The 15,808-nt window shown below is 47.1% G+C and overlaps 1 protein-coding gene across 1 annotated transcript in view; it reads right to left on the bottom strand.

The window, feature by feature from the left end:
* The window catches only part of SLIT3 (slit guidance ligand 3), a 624,276-nt gene that overhangs the window by 43,995 nt on the left and 564,473 nt on the right, over positions 1-15,808 (bottom strand). The window contains exons 24-26 of the mRNA XM_081232840.1: positions 13,919-13,990; positions 12,110-12,273; positions 9,859-9,983 (exon numbers count right to left, since the gene is read on the bottom strand). Of these exons, the coding sequence (XP_081088966.1) occupies positions 9,859-9,983; positions 12,110-12,273; positions 13,919-13,990 (361 nt within the window). The remainder of the gene's footprint in view (positions 1-9,858; positions 9,984-12,109; positions 12,274-13,918; positions 13,991-15,808) is intronic.

Below are 15,808 nucleotides of genomic sequence, written 5' to 3'. Positions count from 1 at the left end.
TATGCCCAGTAGTGGGATTGCTGGGTCATATGGTAGCTCTATTTGTAGTTTTTTAAGGAACCTCCATACCGTTCTCCATAGTGGCTGTACCAATTCACATTCCCACCAGCAGTGCAAGAGTGTTCCTTTTTTTCCACACCCTCTCCAGCATTTATTGTTTCTAGATTTTTTGATGATGGCCATTCTGACTGGTGTGAGATGATATCTCATTGTAGTTTTGATTTGCATTTCTCTAATGAGCAAAGATGTTGAGCATCCTTTCATGTGTTTGTTGGCAGTCTGTATATCTTCTGTGGAGAAATGTCTATTTAGGTCTTCTGCCCATTTTTGGATTGGGTTGTTTGTTTTTTTGTTATTGAGCTGCATGAGCTGCTTATAAATTTTGGAGATTAATCCTTTGTCAGTTGCTTCATTTACAAATATTTTCTCCCATTCTGAGGGTTGTCTTTTGGTCTTATGGTTTCCTTTGCTGTGCAAAAGCTTTGAAGTTTCATTAGGTCCCATGTGTTTATTTTTGTCTTTATTTCCATTTCTCTAGGAGGTGGGTCCAAAAGGATCTTGCTGTGATTTATGTCATAGAGTGTTCTGCCTATGTTTTCCTCTAAGAGTTTGATAGTGTCTGGCCTTACATTTAGGTCTTTAATCCATTTTGAGCTTATTTTTGTGTATGGTGTTAGGGAGTGATCTAATCTCATACTTTTACATGTCCCTATCCAGTTTTCCCAGCACCACTTATTGAAGAGACTGTCCTTTCTCCACTGTACATTCCTGCCTCCTTTATCAAAGGTAAGGTGACCATATGTCCGTGGGTTTATCTCTGGGCTTTCTATCCTGTTCCATTGATCTATCTTTCTGTTTTTGTGCCAGTACCATACTGTCTTGATTACTGTAGCTTTGTAGTATAGTCTGAAGTCAGGGAGCCTGATTCCTCCAGCTCCATTTTTCGTTCTCAAGATTGCTTTGGCTATTCGGGGTCTTTTGTGTTTCCATACAAATTGTGAAATTTTTTGTTCTAGTTCTGTGAAAAATGCCAGTGGTAGTTTGATAGGGATTGCATTGAATCTGTAGATTGCTTTGGGTAGTAGAGTCATTTTCACAATGTTGATTCTTCCAATCCAAGAACATGGTACATCTCTCCATCTATTTGTATCATCTTTAATTTCTTTCATCAGTGTCTTATAATTTTCTGCATACAGGTCTTTTGTCTCCTTAGGTAGGTTTATTCCTAGGTATTTTATTCTTTTTGTTGCAATGGTAAATGGGAGTGTTTTCTTGATTTCACTTTCAGATTTTTCATCATGAGTACATAGGAATGCCAGAGATTTCTGTGCATTAATTTTGTATCCTGCAACTTTACCAAATTCATTGATTAGCTCTAGTAGTTTTCTGGTAGCATCTTTAGGATTCTCTATGTATAGTATCATGTCATCTGCAAACAGTGACAGCTTTACTTCTTCTTTTCCAATTTGGATTCCTTTTATTTCCTTTTCTTCTCTGATTGCTGTGGCTAAAACTTCCAAAACTAGGTTGAATAAGAGTGGTGAGAGTGGGCAACCTTGTCTTGTTCCTGATCTTAGTGGAAATGGTTTCAGTTTTTCACCATTGAGGACGATGCTGGCTGTGGGTTTGTCATATATGGCCTTTATTATGTTGAGGAAAGTTCCCTCTATGCCTACTTTCTGCAGGGTTTTTATCATAAATGGGTGTTGAATTTTGTCGAAAGCTTTCTCTGCATCTATTGAGATGATCATATGGTTTTTCTCCTTCAATTTGTTAATATGGTGTATCACGTTGATTGATTTGCGTATATTGAAGAATCCTTGCATTCCTGGAATAAACCCCACTTGATCATGGTGTATGATCCTTTTAATGTGCTGTTGGATTCTGTTTGCTAGTATTTTGTTGAGGATTTTTGCATCTATGTTCATCAGTGATATTGGCCTGTAGTTTTCTTTCTTTGTGACATCCTTGTCTGGTTTTGGTATCAAGGTGATGGTGGCCTCGTAGAATGAGTTTGGGAGTGTTCCTCCCTCTGCTATATTTTGGAAGAGTTTGAGAAGGATAGGTGTTAGCTCTTCTCTAAATGCTTGATAGACTTCACCTGTGAAGCCATCTGGTCCTGGGCTTTTGTCTGCTGGCAGATTTTTTATCACAGTTTCAATTTCAGTGCTTGTGATTGGTCTGTTCATATTTTCTATTTCTTCCTGATTCAGTCTTGGCAGGTTGTGCATTTCTAAGAATTTGTCCATTTCTTCCAGGTTGTCCATTTTATTGGCATAGAGTTGCTTGTAGTAATCTCTCATGATCTTTTGTATTTCTGCAGTGTCAGTTGTTACTTCTCCTTTTTCATTTCTATTGATTTGAGTCTTCTCCCTTTTTTTCTTGATGAGTCTGGCTAATGGTTGATCAATTTTGTTTATCTTCTCAAAGAACCAGCTTTTAGTTTTACTGATCTTTGCTATCGTTTCCTTCATTTCTTTTTCATTTATTTCTGATCTGATTTTTATGATTTCTTTCCTTCTGCTAACTTTGGGATGTTTTTGTTCTTCTTTCTCTAACTGCTTTAGGTGCAAGGTTAGGTTGTTTATTCGAGATGTTTCCTGTTTCTTAAGGTGGGATTGTATTGTTATAAACTTCCCTCTTAGAACTGCTTTTGCTGCATCCCATAGGTTTTGGGTCGTCGTGTCTCCATTGTCATTTGTTTCTAGGTATTTTTTAATTTCCCCTTTGATTTCTTCAGTGATCAGTTTGTTATTAAGTAGTGTATTGTTTAGCCTCCATGTGTTTGTATTTTTTACAGCTCTTTTCCTGTAACTGATATCTAGTCTCATAGCATTGTGGTTGGAAAAGATACTTGATACAATTTCAATTTTCTTAAATTTACCAAGGCTTGATTTGTGACCCAAGATATGATCGATCCTGGAGAATGTTCCATGAGCACTTGAGAAAAATGTGTATTCTGTTGTTTTTGGATGGAATGTCCTATAAATATCAATTAAGTCCATCTTGTTTAATGTATCATTTAAAGCTTGTGTTTCCTTATTTATTTTCATTTTGGATGATCTGTCCATTGGTGAAAGTGGGGTGTTAAAGTCCCCTACTATGATTGTGTTACTGTCGATTTCTCCTTTTATGGCTGTTAGTATTTGCCTTATGTATTGAGGTGCTCCTATGTTGGGTGCATAAATATTTACAATTGTTATATCTTCTTCTTGGATCGATCCCTTGATCATTATGTAGTGTCCTTCTTTGTCTCTTCTAGTAGTCTTTATTTTAAAGTCTATTTTGTCTGATATGAGAATTGCTACTCCAGCTTTCTTTTGGTTTCCATTTGCATGGAATATCTTTTTCCATCCCCTTACTTTCAGTCTGTATGTGTCTCTAGGTCTGAAGTGGGTCTCTTGTAGACAGCATATATATGGGTCTTGTTTTTGTATCCATTCAGCCACTCTGTGTCTTTTGGTGGGAGCATTTAGTCCATTTACATTTAAGGTAATTATCGATATGTATGTTCCTATTCCCATTTTCTTAATTGTTTTGGGTTCGTTATTGTAGGTGTTTTCCTTCTGTTGTGTTTCTTGCCTAGAGAAGTTCCTTTAGCATTTGTTGTAAAGCTGGTTTGGTGGTGCTGAACTCTCTCAGCTTTTGCTTGTCTGTAAACGTTTTAATTTCTCCATCAAATCTGAATGAGATCCTTGCTGGGTAGAGTAATCTTGGTTGCAGGTTTTTCTCCTTCATCACTTTAATATGTCCTGCCACTCCCTTCTGGCTTGTAGAGTTTCTGCTGAGAGATCAGCTGTTATCCTGATGGGGATTCCCTTGTGTGTTATTTGTTGTTTTTGCCTTGCTGCTTTTACTATGATTTCTTTGTGTTTAATTTTTGACAGTTTGATTAATATGTGTCTTGGCGTATTTCTCCTTGGATTTATTCTGTATGGGACTCTCTGTGCCTCCTGGACTTGATTAACTATTTCCTTTCCCATATTAGGGAAGTTTTCAACTATAGTCTCTTCAAATATTTTCTCAGTCCCTTTCTTTTCCTCTTCTTCTTCTGGAACCCCTATAATTCGAATGTTGGTGCGTTTAATGTTGTCCCAGAGGTCTCTGAGACTGTCCTCTGTTCTTTTCATTCTTTTTTCTTTATTTTGCTCTGCAGCAGTTATTTCCACTATTTTATCTTCCACCTCGCTTATCCATTCTTCTGCCTCAGTTATTCTGCTATTGATCCCATCTAGAGTATTTTTTATTTCATTTATTGTGTTTTTAATCGATGCTTGATTCATGTTTAGTTCTTCTAGGTCCTTGTTAACTGTTTCTTGCATTTTGTCTATTCTATTTCCAAGATTTTGGATCTGGGAAATAGAATCTTGGATCATCTTTACCATCATTATTCTGAATTCTTTTTCAGGTAGACTGCCTATTACCTCTTCATTTGTTAGGTCTGGTGGGTTTTTATCTTGCTCCTTCTCCTGCTGTGTGTTTTTCTGTCTTCTCATTTTGCTTATGTTACTGTGTTTGGGGTCTGCTTTTTGCAGGCTGCAGGTTCGTAGTTCCTGTTGTTTTTGGTGTCTGTCCCCAGTGGCTAAGGTTGGTTTAGTGTGTTGTGTAGGCTTCCTGGTGGAGGGGACTAGTGCCTGTGTTCTGGTGGGTGAGGCTGGATCTTGTCTTTCTGGTGGGCAGGTCCACGTCTGGTGGTGTGTTTTGGGGTGTCTGCGGACTTTTTATGATTTTAGGCCGCCTCTCTGCTAATGGGTGGCGTTGTGTTCCTGTCTTGCTAGTTGTTTGGCATAGGGTGTCCAGCACTGTAGCTTGCTGGTCGTTGAGTGAAGCTGGGTGCTGGTGTTGAGATGGAGATCTCTGGAAGATTTTCGCCGTTTGATATTATGTGGAGCTGGGAGGTCTCTTGTGGACCAGTGTCCTGAAGTTGGCTCTCCCACCTCAGAGGCACAGCACTGACTCCTGGCTCCTCAATTTGGGATGATTTGTTGTCCATTCATGTATTCCACAGATGCAGGGTACATCAAATTGATTGTGGAGCTTTAATCCGCTGCTTCTGAGGCTGCTGGGAGAGGTTTCCCTTTCTCTTCTTTGTTCTCACAGCTCCTGGGTCTCAGCTTTGGATTTGGCCCCGCCTCTGCGTGTAGGTCGCCGGAGGGCGTGTGTTCTTCGCTCAGACAGGACAGGGTTAAAAGAGCAGCCTCTTCGGGGACTCTGGCTCACTCAGGCCGGGTGGGAGGGAGGGGCACGGAGTGCGGGGCGAGCCTGCAGCGGCAGAGGTCGGCGTGACGTTGCACCAGCCCGAGGCGCGCCGTGCGTTCTCCCAGGGAAGCCGCCCCTGGATCCCGGGACCCCGGCAGTGGCGGGCTGCACAGGCTCCCGGAAGGGCGGTGTGGACAGTGACCTGCTCTCGCACACAGGCTTCTTGGCGGCGGCAGCAGCAGCCCCAGCGTCCCACGCCCGTCACTGGGCTCCGCGCTTTCAGTCGTGACTCGCGCCCGTCTGTGGAGCCCCTTTAAGCAGCGCTCTTAATCCCCTCTCCTCGCGCACCAGGAAACCAAGAGGGAAGAAAAAGTCTCTTGCCTCTTCGGCAGCTCCAGAGTTTTCCCGGACTCCCTGCCGGCTAGCTGTGGCTCATTAGCCCCCTTCAGGCTGAGTTCTCGCCGCCAGCCCCAGTCCTCTCCCTGCGCTCTGACCGAAGCCCGAGCCTCAGCTTCCAGCGCCGCCCGCCCTGGTGGGCGAGCAGACAAGCCTCTCGGGCTGGTGAGTGCCGCTCGGCACCGATCCTCTGTGCGGGAATCTCTCCGCTTTGCCCTACCCAGGTATGTGGGGAGTTTCTTGCCTTTTGGGAGGTCTGGGGTCTTCTGCCAGCGTTCAGTAGGTGTTCTGTAGGAGTTGTTCCACGTGTAGCTGTGTTTCTGGTGTATCCGTGGGGAGGAAGGTGATCTCCGCGTCTTACTCTTCCGCCATCTTACCCGGAAGTCCCTAAACTAGACCTTTCAATAAGGAAGTGCCTAATATTACATACCACATCTAGCACATAGTAGGCATTCTATAAATACCAGTAGATGATATTATTCCTAGCCCCACTGAGGCTTAACAGTAATCCACAACTTGTAGGGTGGACTACGGCTGAAGCGTGGTCCACAGACCTTGGCCCTATAAAGTGACAGCCCCCCAGACAGTCATCTTTGATTGGTCTGGACGTGGGCCCAGGGTTGGCATTTACTTTCAAGTTCTGCAGGTGATCCTGATGTTAGGCCAGATTGAGGTCTCCTGTGAGACAGAATTTTGGGTGCAGTGGGATTCCTTTGGAGCAGGCCCCCCTGAAGGGGATATCTGAGCTGAGAGGGAGTCAAGCGTGTGCAGGGGGCGGAAGAGCGTGTCAGGCAGAAGGAACGGCGAGGGCAAAGGCACTGCGCAGGGAGGCTGAGACAGAGACTGTGCACGTCAAGACCCAGCGTCCCAGGGAGCAGCGCAACGCTTGGTCCTCTGCGTCCAGCTTCTCTCCCCTGGGACCCGTGGACCGGTGCCGCACCCAAGTCTTGGCCGGCGGTCCTCGGGAGGACCTGGGGGGTCTGGTGGCGGCAGGGAGGCATCTGCTGCGTTTGTTTCTGGGCTGTGGGCTCGGCGTGGGCGCCGTGCCAGGCGGGGGTGATCGCGGGAGCCCTTCCACTGCCACACCACCTGCTCGCCATCTGCCTGAGAAAATCCTCTTCCCCGCTCTGCTGCTGCCGCCAGTGCCTGTGAGGAGTGGGACTGGGCTCTGCCGAGGAGTGCCGCCTTCTCACTGTCTCCACGCCGAGCCTCAGGCCCTGTCTCCAGCAATCTGAAGGCAGGCCCGCGTCTGCTTCCTCTTCGAGCCCCGTCACCAGTAAAGGGCCCGTTAGAGGTTTCTCGGAGGGGACATGGAGAATGCAGCTCGGGTTGAGGTCTGGTTGTATCCTAAACCAGAGCAACGTGGGATCCCTTTCAGAAAGTCCATGTGTCAGTGGAAACCGCGAGGCTCATTCTCTGTCATTTATGGAGCACATTTTCTGTTCCAGGCCTCACGCTAAGTTTTATATTGTGTATAATGTTCGTAACACCCCTGCAAGATTGGTATGGTTGTTATTACCCGCATTCTTACAGAGAGGGAAGGCAGACTTGGAAAGTGAGGTGCTGTACCCACGATCGCACAGCAGGAAGTGGAACAGGCACAGCTGAACCCGACATCCAGTCCAAAGCCAGCGCTGGGAACCGCGATGCTATGCTGGGCACTTATTCTGCCCCTCTCAAAACACAGGCTCTGCAGTTAGGCCGGTCTCAATGCACATGCTAGTCCGGCTACTGCTACGTGCCTTGAGGAAATTACTAGTTCTCTCTGAGACTTTTCATCATCTGTAAAATGGGAATAATGATGCCTACCCCACGGAGTTAACGAATGATTAGAAATCATACTCATATAAGGCACCTGGCAGGTAATGGTAGCTCCATAATTAAGAGCTATTCAGATAATGACCATGATGATCATGGGGCTCTGAGATAGAGCTGAATGTGGGTAATTAAAAGACTTTTTCAGGTCTTTGGTTGTTGCTAAGTAGTTCACGTGTGTGCGCGTGCGTGCGTGTGTGCGTGTGTGTGTGTATGTGTGTGTGAGATGAATGGGCCATGGATCGCGGGACTGGAGAACCCTGAGCAGGTCAAGGCGGGGACTCCATAGCCCCTGCCTGGGCCAGCCTCCCTGCTCTGGGGACTCTCAAGTACCAGGAACTCCAGGGGGATTCCTCCCCTGGGGCTGGGGGAGGGGGAGGTGTCTCCTCCAGCCCCCTACGCCACAGAGCACTGAAATCCAGCAGGCAGAGCCTAGCCCTTGATCATGCGGTAACTGGGCCTGGAGGTGGGGATTTCTGTCACTTATATGTTCATGAGAAAAAAATCACCGTTGTCAACGCCTGGTCAATTAGTTCAGTTCAACTCTTTTCAGCCTCATTTTGCTCAAATCCACTAGATTCGGGATGCTCCTTGGCTATCCCCCACGACCCCCTCCCCAGTGTGTGCGAGTGTGTGTGTGTGTGTGTGAGTGTGTTTGTAAAGGTTGTGGCTGGGGCTTCTAGCTTCCTTTACGGGAAACCAGCAACATGCCATCTGTTCCTGATGGCCCATTCCACACCCTGGTATTAGGGACCGGCATAGACAGTAAAGTTAAAAGGCATCCATATGACAGCTGCTGAGTACTTACTGAATGTTAGGTACTGTGCTAGGTGTGCTGCGTGTGTTACCGTACACTTGATTCTCACGGCAAGGCTGTGTGGCAGGTCCTAGTGTGCAGATGGGAGGCCTGAGGTGCAGCCACTGGCCATCACCACCCAGCTAGGGAATGACAAAGGCAGGATCCACACCTGCTGCTCTGTGTAAATCCACAGCCTGAGTTTTCTCCACTGAATACATACAAAGGAGTTTGAGGATCCAGGCGTTTGAGCATGTTTGCTTAATTTCTAGTCTTCCCCTACAATATGTTTGTGTGTGTGTGTACACGTGTGTGTGTGTGTGTGTATGTACGTGTGTGTGCAGGGGCGTGGGTCTGGGACTCCTGTGGGTGTGAGGCCTGGGGTTGGCTGCCCGGGGCAGGGAGGCTGTCCGACTGGCCTCATAGGAAGCCTTTGGCTCTCTTGTCTCAGGCTCAGGCCCATAGGTGGCACTCTGACACTGTCTATTGGAAGCACAGCTACAGCTGAGAAAGCCACCAGGGAGCCCTGTTCCCCAGCGGCAGTCTGCCCCTCAAGCTTGTCACTATACACATAAATCCCCCTGGGGACAGGACACCCGGGGATGCCAGCTCCCTCCTGCTCAGCTTGTACCAGGTGGGTGCATCAGACAGGCTGGGGACTGTCTTGAAATTCTCGACATGCCTAGTGCCTTCAGATGGGTGCCCTGGGATGGCTGGAATCTGGGAAGCCGGGAGGGTCCTGGGGAAGAGGACCCAGTCACGGCTTTGCTGACCCCAGTGAGGTGCAGTGAGGGGTTCAGCTATTCAGGAAACCTCCAGGCGAAAGTAGGGGGGGCTTTGGAATCATGTAGCCCTGGGTCTTAACGCAACCCTACTGCTTACAAGCTTGGGCCAGTGTGTCAAGCCCTTTCAACAGTCTGAGGCTCAGTTTCCACATCTGTAAAACGGGAATCAATAAGTCCATCCTTACAGGGGAAAAGATGACTAAAATGCCAAGCAGAGCGCTTGACACATCATCCATACTTTATAGATGTTAATATGGAGGCAGGATAATGTGTTCTAGATGCTGCTGGGTGAGAAGAAAGGAGGGAAGGGTTATTCTGGAATTAGCCTGGATTTCTGGGGAGCACAGGAGAACTGGGATCTCTATCCCAGCCCTTGTTGGCTGATCAGACCTGTCAACAGTGAAGGCTGGCCTTTTAATCCATCCCTGTATCCTTCTCAAGCTGGAACTAGTGCTTCCAGGGCTGGCTGTCCTGCGGGCAGGGAAGGGAGGTGGGGGGAGGACCTGGGAATCACCCTGGAAGGAGGTCAGTGTGGTGGGTTCAAGGGATGCCTCTACTTGGAGGTACTTTAACTCTCTGAGACTTAATTTCCCCATGTTCAAGAAAGAAAATACAAATATTACATTTCCTCCTTATCTCACTGCATCACTGTCAAGGCTATATGGGGTCCTCTATGATGGGTGTGAATGGGATACAACTGGGCAGCCCCCAGCAGTGCTGGGGAGAACGGGAGAGTTGCTGGCAAATGCTGTTGTGGAGTGACCCGTAAAGTGGACTTATCCACTGTCCTTGGAGAAGGGAGGGTCAGCAGTGAACAGGGCCCCTCCCTGGGCCGTGGATGGTAGGGGGCGGGGCCTCCTGTCATACCTTGTAGCCGTAGGGGCAGGCGCAGTGGTACTGCTCCACGGGATCCTGGCTGCATGTTCCGCTGTTCTTGCACGGGCTGGAAAGGCAGGCATTGCACTTGGCCACAATGTTGATGTCCACTGGCCCTGGACAGCAAAACCAGAGTGTTGGTGGCAGGTCCCCAAGTAGGCTCACTGTCACACCTCCCTCCCCCTCTGCTCTGGCCCCTTCCTCGGTCAGCTACCAGCCCCTCCCATCTCTGTCCAGAGGGCAGCTGGCCCTCCGCAGCTATAGCACATCCAGTCCAGCTAGAGTCCCATTAATTCAGCCATCATCCAGAGAGGAAAAAATCACAGCGGGACATCATTCAGAAGCACGTCTCAGTCAAATCAATTACTGTAATTAGCCTGATCTGATTTTGGTGCTCATCTGCAAACAATGCACCATAATTAGAAACCCCTTGTGAATCTCTTTATGTTCGGGGAGCTCTGGGCCCAGGCTCCATTTGGACCTCCCATTTTTCCTTCCCCAAACACCCCTCCTCATGGAATAGTCTGTGCAGGGCTAAGGAGGGCACAGTGCCTGGGCCAAAGGCACACATCACATAGGAAGTTCTCCCTGTAGAACCCTTGAGTCGGCAGGAAGAAGTAAGAAATGGGCCCGGAAGACACAGCAACGATGCTGATGAGGGATTACAGTTTCAACTGTGTCCTGCTCTCCTCGGCCATCAGGGCTGGAGGGAGGGAGGCCACGTCCCTACACAGAGCTTTGTAACAGGGGCTGTGCTACCGCTGCAGCCAGTGTTGACAAAGTCCTGGATAATCAGGCCCTATTTCATGTCAGGACTTTAAATGATCCCAGGATAACAGTCATCAGTGTGGAGATTGGGTTGAGATTGGCCGCAGGCTGAGTCTGACCATTTGTGAGTGGGGCGAACAGAATGGGCTGATTGAGAACCAATGCCAGCTGGCTCAACTCTGGCTTCACCAAAGAACAGAGACATCGTCTGTTCCAGGGAGACTATGTGTTCCAGGGACACAATGAAGTTTTAGAGGTAAAGTATATCTGTAAGTCAGAATAAACATTGACGCCTTAGGAGATGAGCAAAGGACATTAACAGGCAAATGTGTGGTACAAACAGAAAGTAAATTTTGGGGAAAAAATAGTTCCCCCAATAATCAAAAACAAAATATGAGGGGATATAATATTTTACCTATTGAATTAGCAATGATTACAAAATGAGATAAAATAATGCAAGGGTCTGATGAAAAATGCACTCGAACGATGCTACTGGGAGTGAAAATTGGTTACAACCCTTTCTGGAACTCAATTTGGCATTAAGTGTGAAAGCCTTAATAATGACCATATACTTTGGCTCAGTAATTTCTGTTCTCTGAATCTTGTTTAAGGACATAATTTTAAATAGAGAAAGACATTTATGCAGCCGTGCTAAGAAAAAAAATGGAAATACTCTGAAAATTCAAAACCAGGAACTGGTTAAAGAAGTTATGATGGAGTGTTACAGCTTGGTGGTTGAGACCATGCACTCTGGAATCAGAAAGACCTGGAATTCTCTTAACTGTGTGATCTTGAGAAGTCATCTAACCTCAGTAAGCCTCAGTTTTCTCATTTTTAAAAGTAAGAATACTACTAAAGTAGACCCCACAGAGGTACTGGGGAATTAAATAAATGACTCCATGGAAAGTGAGAATTAAATGAAATAATACATGAAAAAGTGCTTAACATAATGCCTGCCACATAGTGAGAACCCAGTAGTAGTTTGTTATCATAATAATCACGCAGTCAAATCAAAATCTCATGTGCCCAAAATGTGCTGTAATAAAACAGGAAAATGCTTATGCTCTAAGATTGTTGGGTAAAAAATGCAGGTTAGGGCTTCCCTGGTGGCGCAGTGGTTGAGAGTCCGCCTGCCGATGCAGGGGACACGGGTTTATGCCCCGGTCTGGGAAGATCCCACATGCCGCGGAGCGGCTGGGCCCGTGAGCCATGGCCGCTGAGCCTGCGCATCCGGAGCCTGTGCTCCGCAACGGGAGAGGCCACAACAGTGAGGGGCCCGCGTACCGCAAAAAAAGAAAAAAAAAAAATGCAGGTTAAAGATTTTCTCAACTATGCAAAAATTTGTAGAGTAAGAGGTCAACGAGGAATATGTAGAAATGGCAGCAGAGGGACTTAGGGGAGCGAATGACAAGTGGACCGTTAGATGCAGGTCCACATCGGTTTCAGCTTCTGAGAGGGGTGAGTCAGCACCTACCTTTGCACTGGAAGCGGTGGGTGGGTGTGGTGAGTAGGAGTCGGTCAGCCATGGGCTCGGGGCTACTGCAGCGGGCGATGCCAGGCTCCTTGTACCCGGCCTTCACCCACTCCGACAGCCAACGCAGGCTGCAGTCGCAGTGGAGTGGGTTGGTTCCCAGTGCCCTACAAGGCAGAGCAGGAAGTCAGGCTCCCCCGCCCAGCTTGGCCCACAGGCCCTGTAGTCTTGGTCCTCTGGAAAAGCAGCATTTTCAGACTCTGGCTAGATCGGGGGTGTCTGACAGGAGGACCAGCAGAGACTTCACTTGGGGTGACAATCCCTGCAGATGTTTCAACCCCACCCAAGCCCCTCCCATCCCTAAGGCTTTGCTCTCACCTACCCTGGTAAGACTCCATCCTCAACTCACTCCCAATCTCAGCCCCTCCAGGAGGCTTCCTGGACCTCTGGCCATTGATGATCTGGCTCTCTTGCCCCACTAAAGGTTGCCCTGGAGGATGTACTCTGCAGAGAAGGTTTTGATACCCAGCAACCTAGGAAGCAGCTTCAGACCTCTGAAGGAGCTCAGAACATGCCGCCCCCAAATATGCTGCTTTGTCTATTGACTATTTTGAGCTGAAGGCACTTGAGAAACAGCAGATGCTGTTTCGAGCTAAACGCAGGTCATATTTCCTATGAGAAAGGTGCCCTCCCCGGGCCAGGAAGAGAAGGGAGTTGATACCAAAATGGATCTGTACAAACAAACCTCCTGAAATAACGCTGATCTTCCATCAGTTTCTGCGTGATTTCCTAGTCCCGGTCCCATGATTTACCGCCCCTAGTCCAAGCTTCCCTGTCGTGTCAGAGCCCCACGCTTCATCATTCTTTGTGTAAAAATGGTACATAAGCTTTGGGGCCCAGTGGCTTCTTTGGGTTTTCATTCTCCTTTTGAAGACTCCCTCATGCACATAAAAATATTAAATACATTTGTATGCTTTTCTCCTGTTAATCTGTCTTATGTCAGGCCGGCCACAGAGCCTAAGAGAGTAGAAGGAAGGTTCTCCTCCCAGACACCACTCAGCTTACAAGTGCAGGGGAGGGAAATGGTATCATCCAGTGCAGACACCTCCAAAGTGCTGTTTGAGGAAGAAAATACAAAAACTTCTGCTGATTTTTAACCATAGCCTTTAACATTTCTATTTTTGAATGTTTTAGAATATGCATACATAATATATCAGTGTTGTATATGTGCACAATACAAAAATAATTAAATATACAGACAGCAGGTATACAAACTCAAGCGTTTTCACTGGCAGAGGTATGTAATACCTAATATTTATGGGCCTCAGTCTCCCCTGTGTAAAATGGGAGGGGACTACCTGATGCCGAGTGTAGAAAGAATATGTGCTTTGGCGTCAAGGCAAACCTGGATTTGAACCAGGCCTCTGCCACCTACTAGCTGTGCGACCCTTGGACCAGTTCTTCAGCCTTTCTTAACTTCAGTTTCATCATGTCTAATAAGGAGATAAAAATGCCTTACTGCTGTAAGAAATATATGAGATAATTCATCTAAAGTGTTGAGCACATAGTAAGAGTTTTATGTTCATTCTTATTAAATATTTACATTGTTTTCATAATTGATTATGTCTCTGAAGGCATCTGAAGCAGAGAACACAAAATGTGCACAATGTGGGTACATTTTTGTAAATAAAACACACTCTATTCATATGGAAAGAACCATACCAAGGAGGTAGCACTGATAGTATTATCTCTGGCATTATAATCTTTTCTGTTTTGAGGATATGCACGTGGGGGGGAAACAGGGCTACTTACAGATGGGAAAGAGAGGTCAGGTCATTGAAGGAGCCTTCGGGAACGCTGGAGATGTCGTTGCCATGGAGGGTTCTGAAGCAGAAGCACAGGTCAGAAGGTTAACCCCCAGTAAGAGCTCTGAACTCAGTACACTCTCTTGGCGTCCCAGGCTGGCCCAGTCATGCCTCTGAGCATGCAGAGCCCCACTGCCAGAAGCAGGAGGGGATGTCTCCTTCACTGTCACGTGCTCGGATGTTTCCGTGCCTAGATCAGCTGCAGGGATGTCGGGAGTAGAGGGTTAGGGAAAGACAAAGATGAATCAGATGGACTTGGGATGGAATCAGAAATCAGTCCCTTTCAGCTGTGGAGCATTGGGTGAGTTACTTCCTTTTCCTGGCCTCCATTTTTGCACCTGAAACATGGAGACAGAGCCATCTAGTGAAGGCACTGGGGTTTCAGAGATAATGTGAAGAACTATGGTCGAGACCAGAAGCTCTGGAGCTGGGCTGCTTGACTCAAACCCTGACTCTGTCACTTACCCGCTGTGTGACTATGGGGAAAGTTACTTACCCTCTCTGTGCCTTGGTTTCCTATCATAAAATGGGAATGAGAGAAAGTAAAAAGATTTGCCGCAGAAGGTACCTTCGGCTGTGGGTGCATTAGTCCACGTAGAGCCTGGCATTTTCTAAGTACTAAATGGTTAACCTTATTAATATTTGTAAAAGGTCTTGAACAATGCCTGGTACAGATCAAGAAACTGGTTCCCTTCATATTCACCTAGAGAGATTTTAGGGAGATTGAGAAATGCTATCAGTCCCAGCTCAGAAGACAAAGGGAAGGGGGCACTCAGCTCCTGGGGAGACTCCCTGGAGCCGGACACTCATCTTTGTGGGAAAGGGTGTGGCATTACCCACACACGCATGTGGGTGTTGTTCTTGTGTGCACCTGAGTGTATTATCCGACAGTGTGTCCGAGGGGCCAGGCAACCTGCTTGGGTTTAATCATGCCTCTCTCCACCCTGCGGTGTAATAGCTGGAAGCTATGCTCACTTGCAGGGTGGTGGCACATACTGAGCTTTCAATAAGTGCCTGGAGAACAGGTTTTTGAAAGAAATTGAAGGAACATGGCTCCGCTGCTCAAGTAAAAACATGAGCAAACCCACAATTCGTGGGTTATACCCTCCATGGAAGGATTAGTCATCCACTGCATACAGAAAATCCCCAAACTGCTGACTCACTTTGGGGCTGGCCCATGAAATGCAAGGAGTGACATTCGTAGAAACTCAAAGGTTTCCTTAGTGGCTGCTGGGCACCGTCCCCTGGGCTGTGAAAGGAGCCCTAGTTAAACAAAGGGGGTGATTAACGTTGACTGTGAAAGTGTAAACAGGATAGTAACTTATGAATCTGCTCTTCTGTTTTCCTTTTAGCTGATGTTAGCTTGCCCTGGGTCTTCAGCTGAAATATAGATGTGAGCTTAATTACACTTAATAATGGGCAGAGCCTCTCAAAGCTGACTGAGCATCAGGGCTAATACACATACAGATTTCTGAGGCCCATTCCCAGAGATTCTGATTCAGTGGGTCTGGGGTGGGGCCTGAGGTTCTGCATTTCTAACACCCACGTGCCAGCCCCCCCGCCGCCCCCGCCACCAGGTCCCTGGTCTCCCTGAATGGCAGGGTGAAAGCTTTCCTTGAAGCTTAGGCAGCCAGGAGAGCAGGGTGAGGGTACCCAGTCCTCTAAAGAGTGTTCGTGGAAGCTTCTCACCTCCCTGAGTAAGAAGGGGCTAGAAGCACTTCCTCACACTTTTATCAGTATCATTTAGTCTCTAATCCACGTGGTTATTTATGAATCACACCGGCTCCGTCTGCTATTAACTTGGATGACTTCACGGCTGCTTGCTGTTTGGCGAATG

The sequence above is a fragment of the Mesoplodon bidens genome (genome assembly GCF_964165515.1).
Source record: "Mesoplodon bidens genome assembly, chromosome: 4".
Lineage (NCBI taxonomy): Eukaryota > Metazoa > Chordata > Mammalia > Artiodactyla > Ziphiidae > Mesoplodon > Mesoplodon bidens.
Note: the sequence above shows the minus strand (reverse complement) of the source record. Positions and strands in the feature narration are given on the sequence as shown.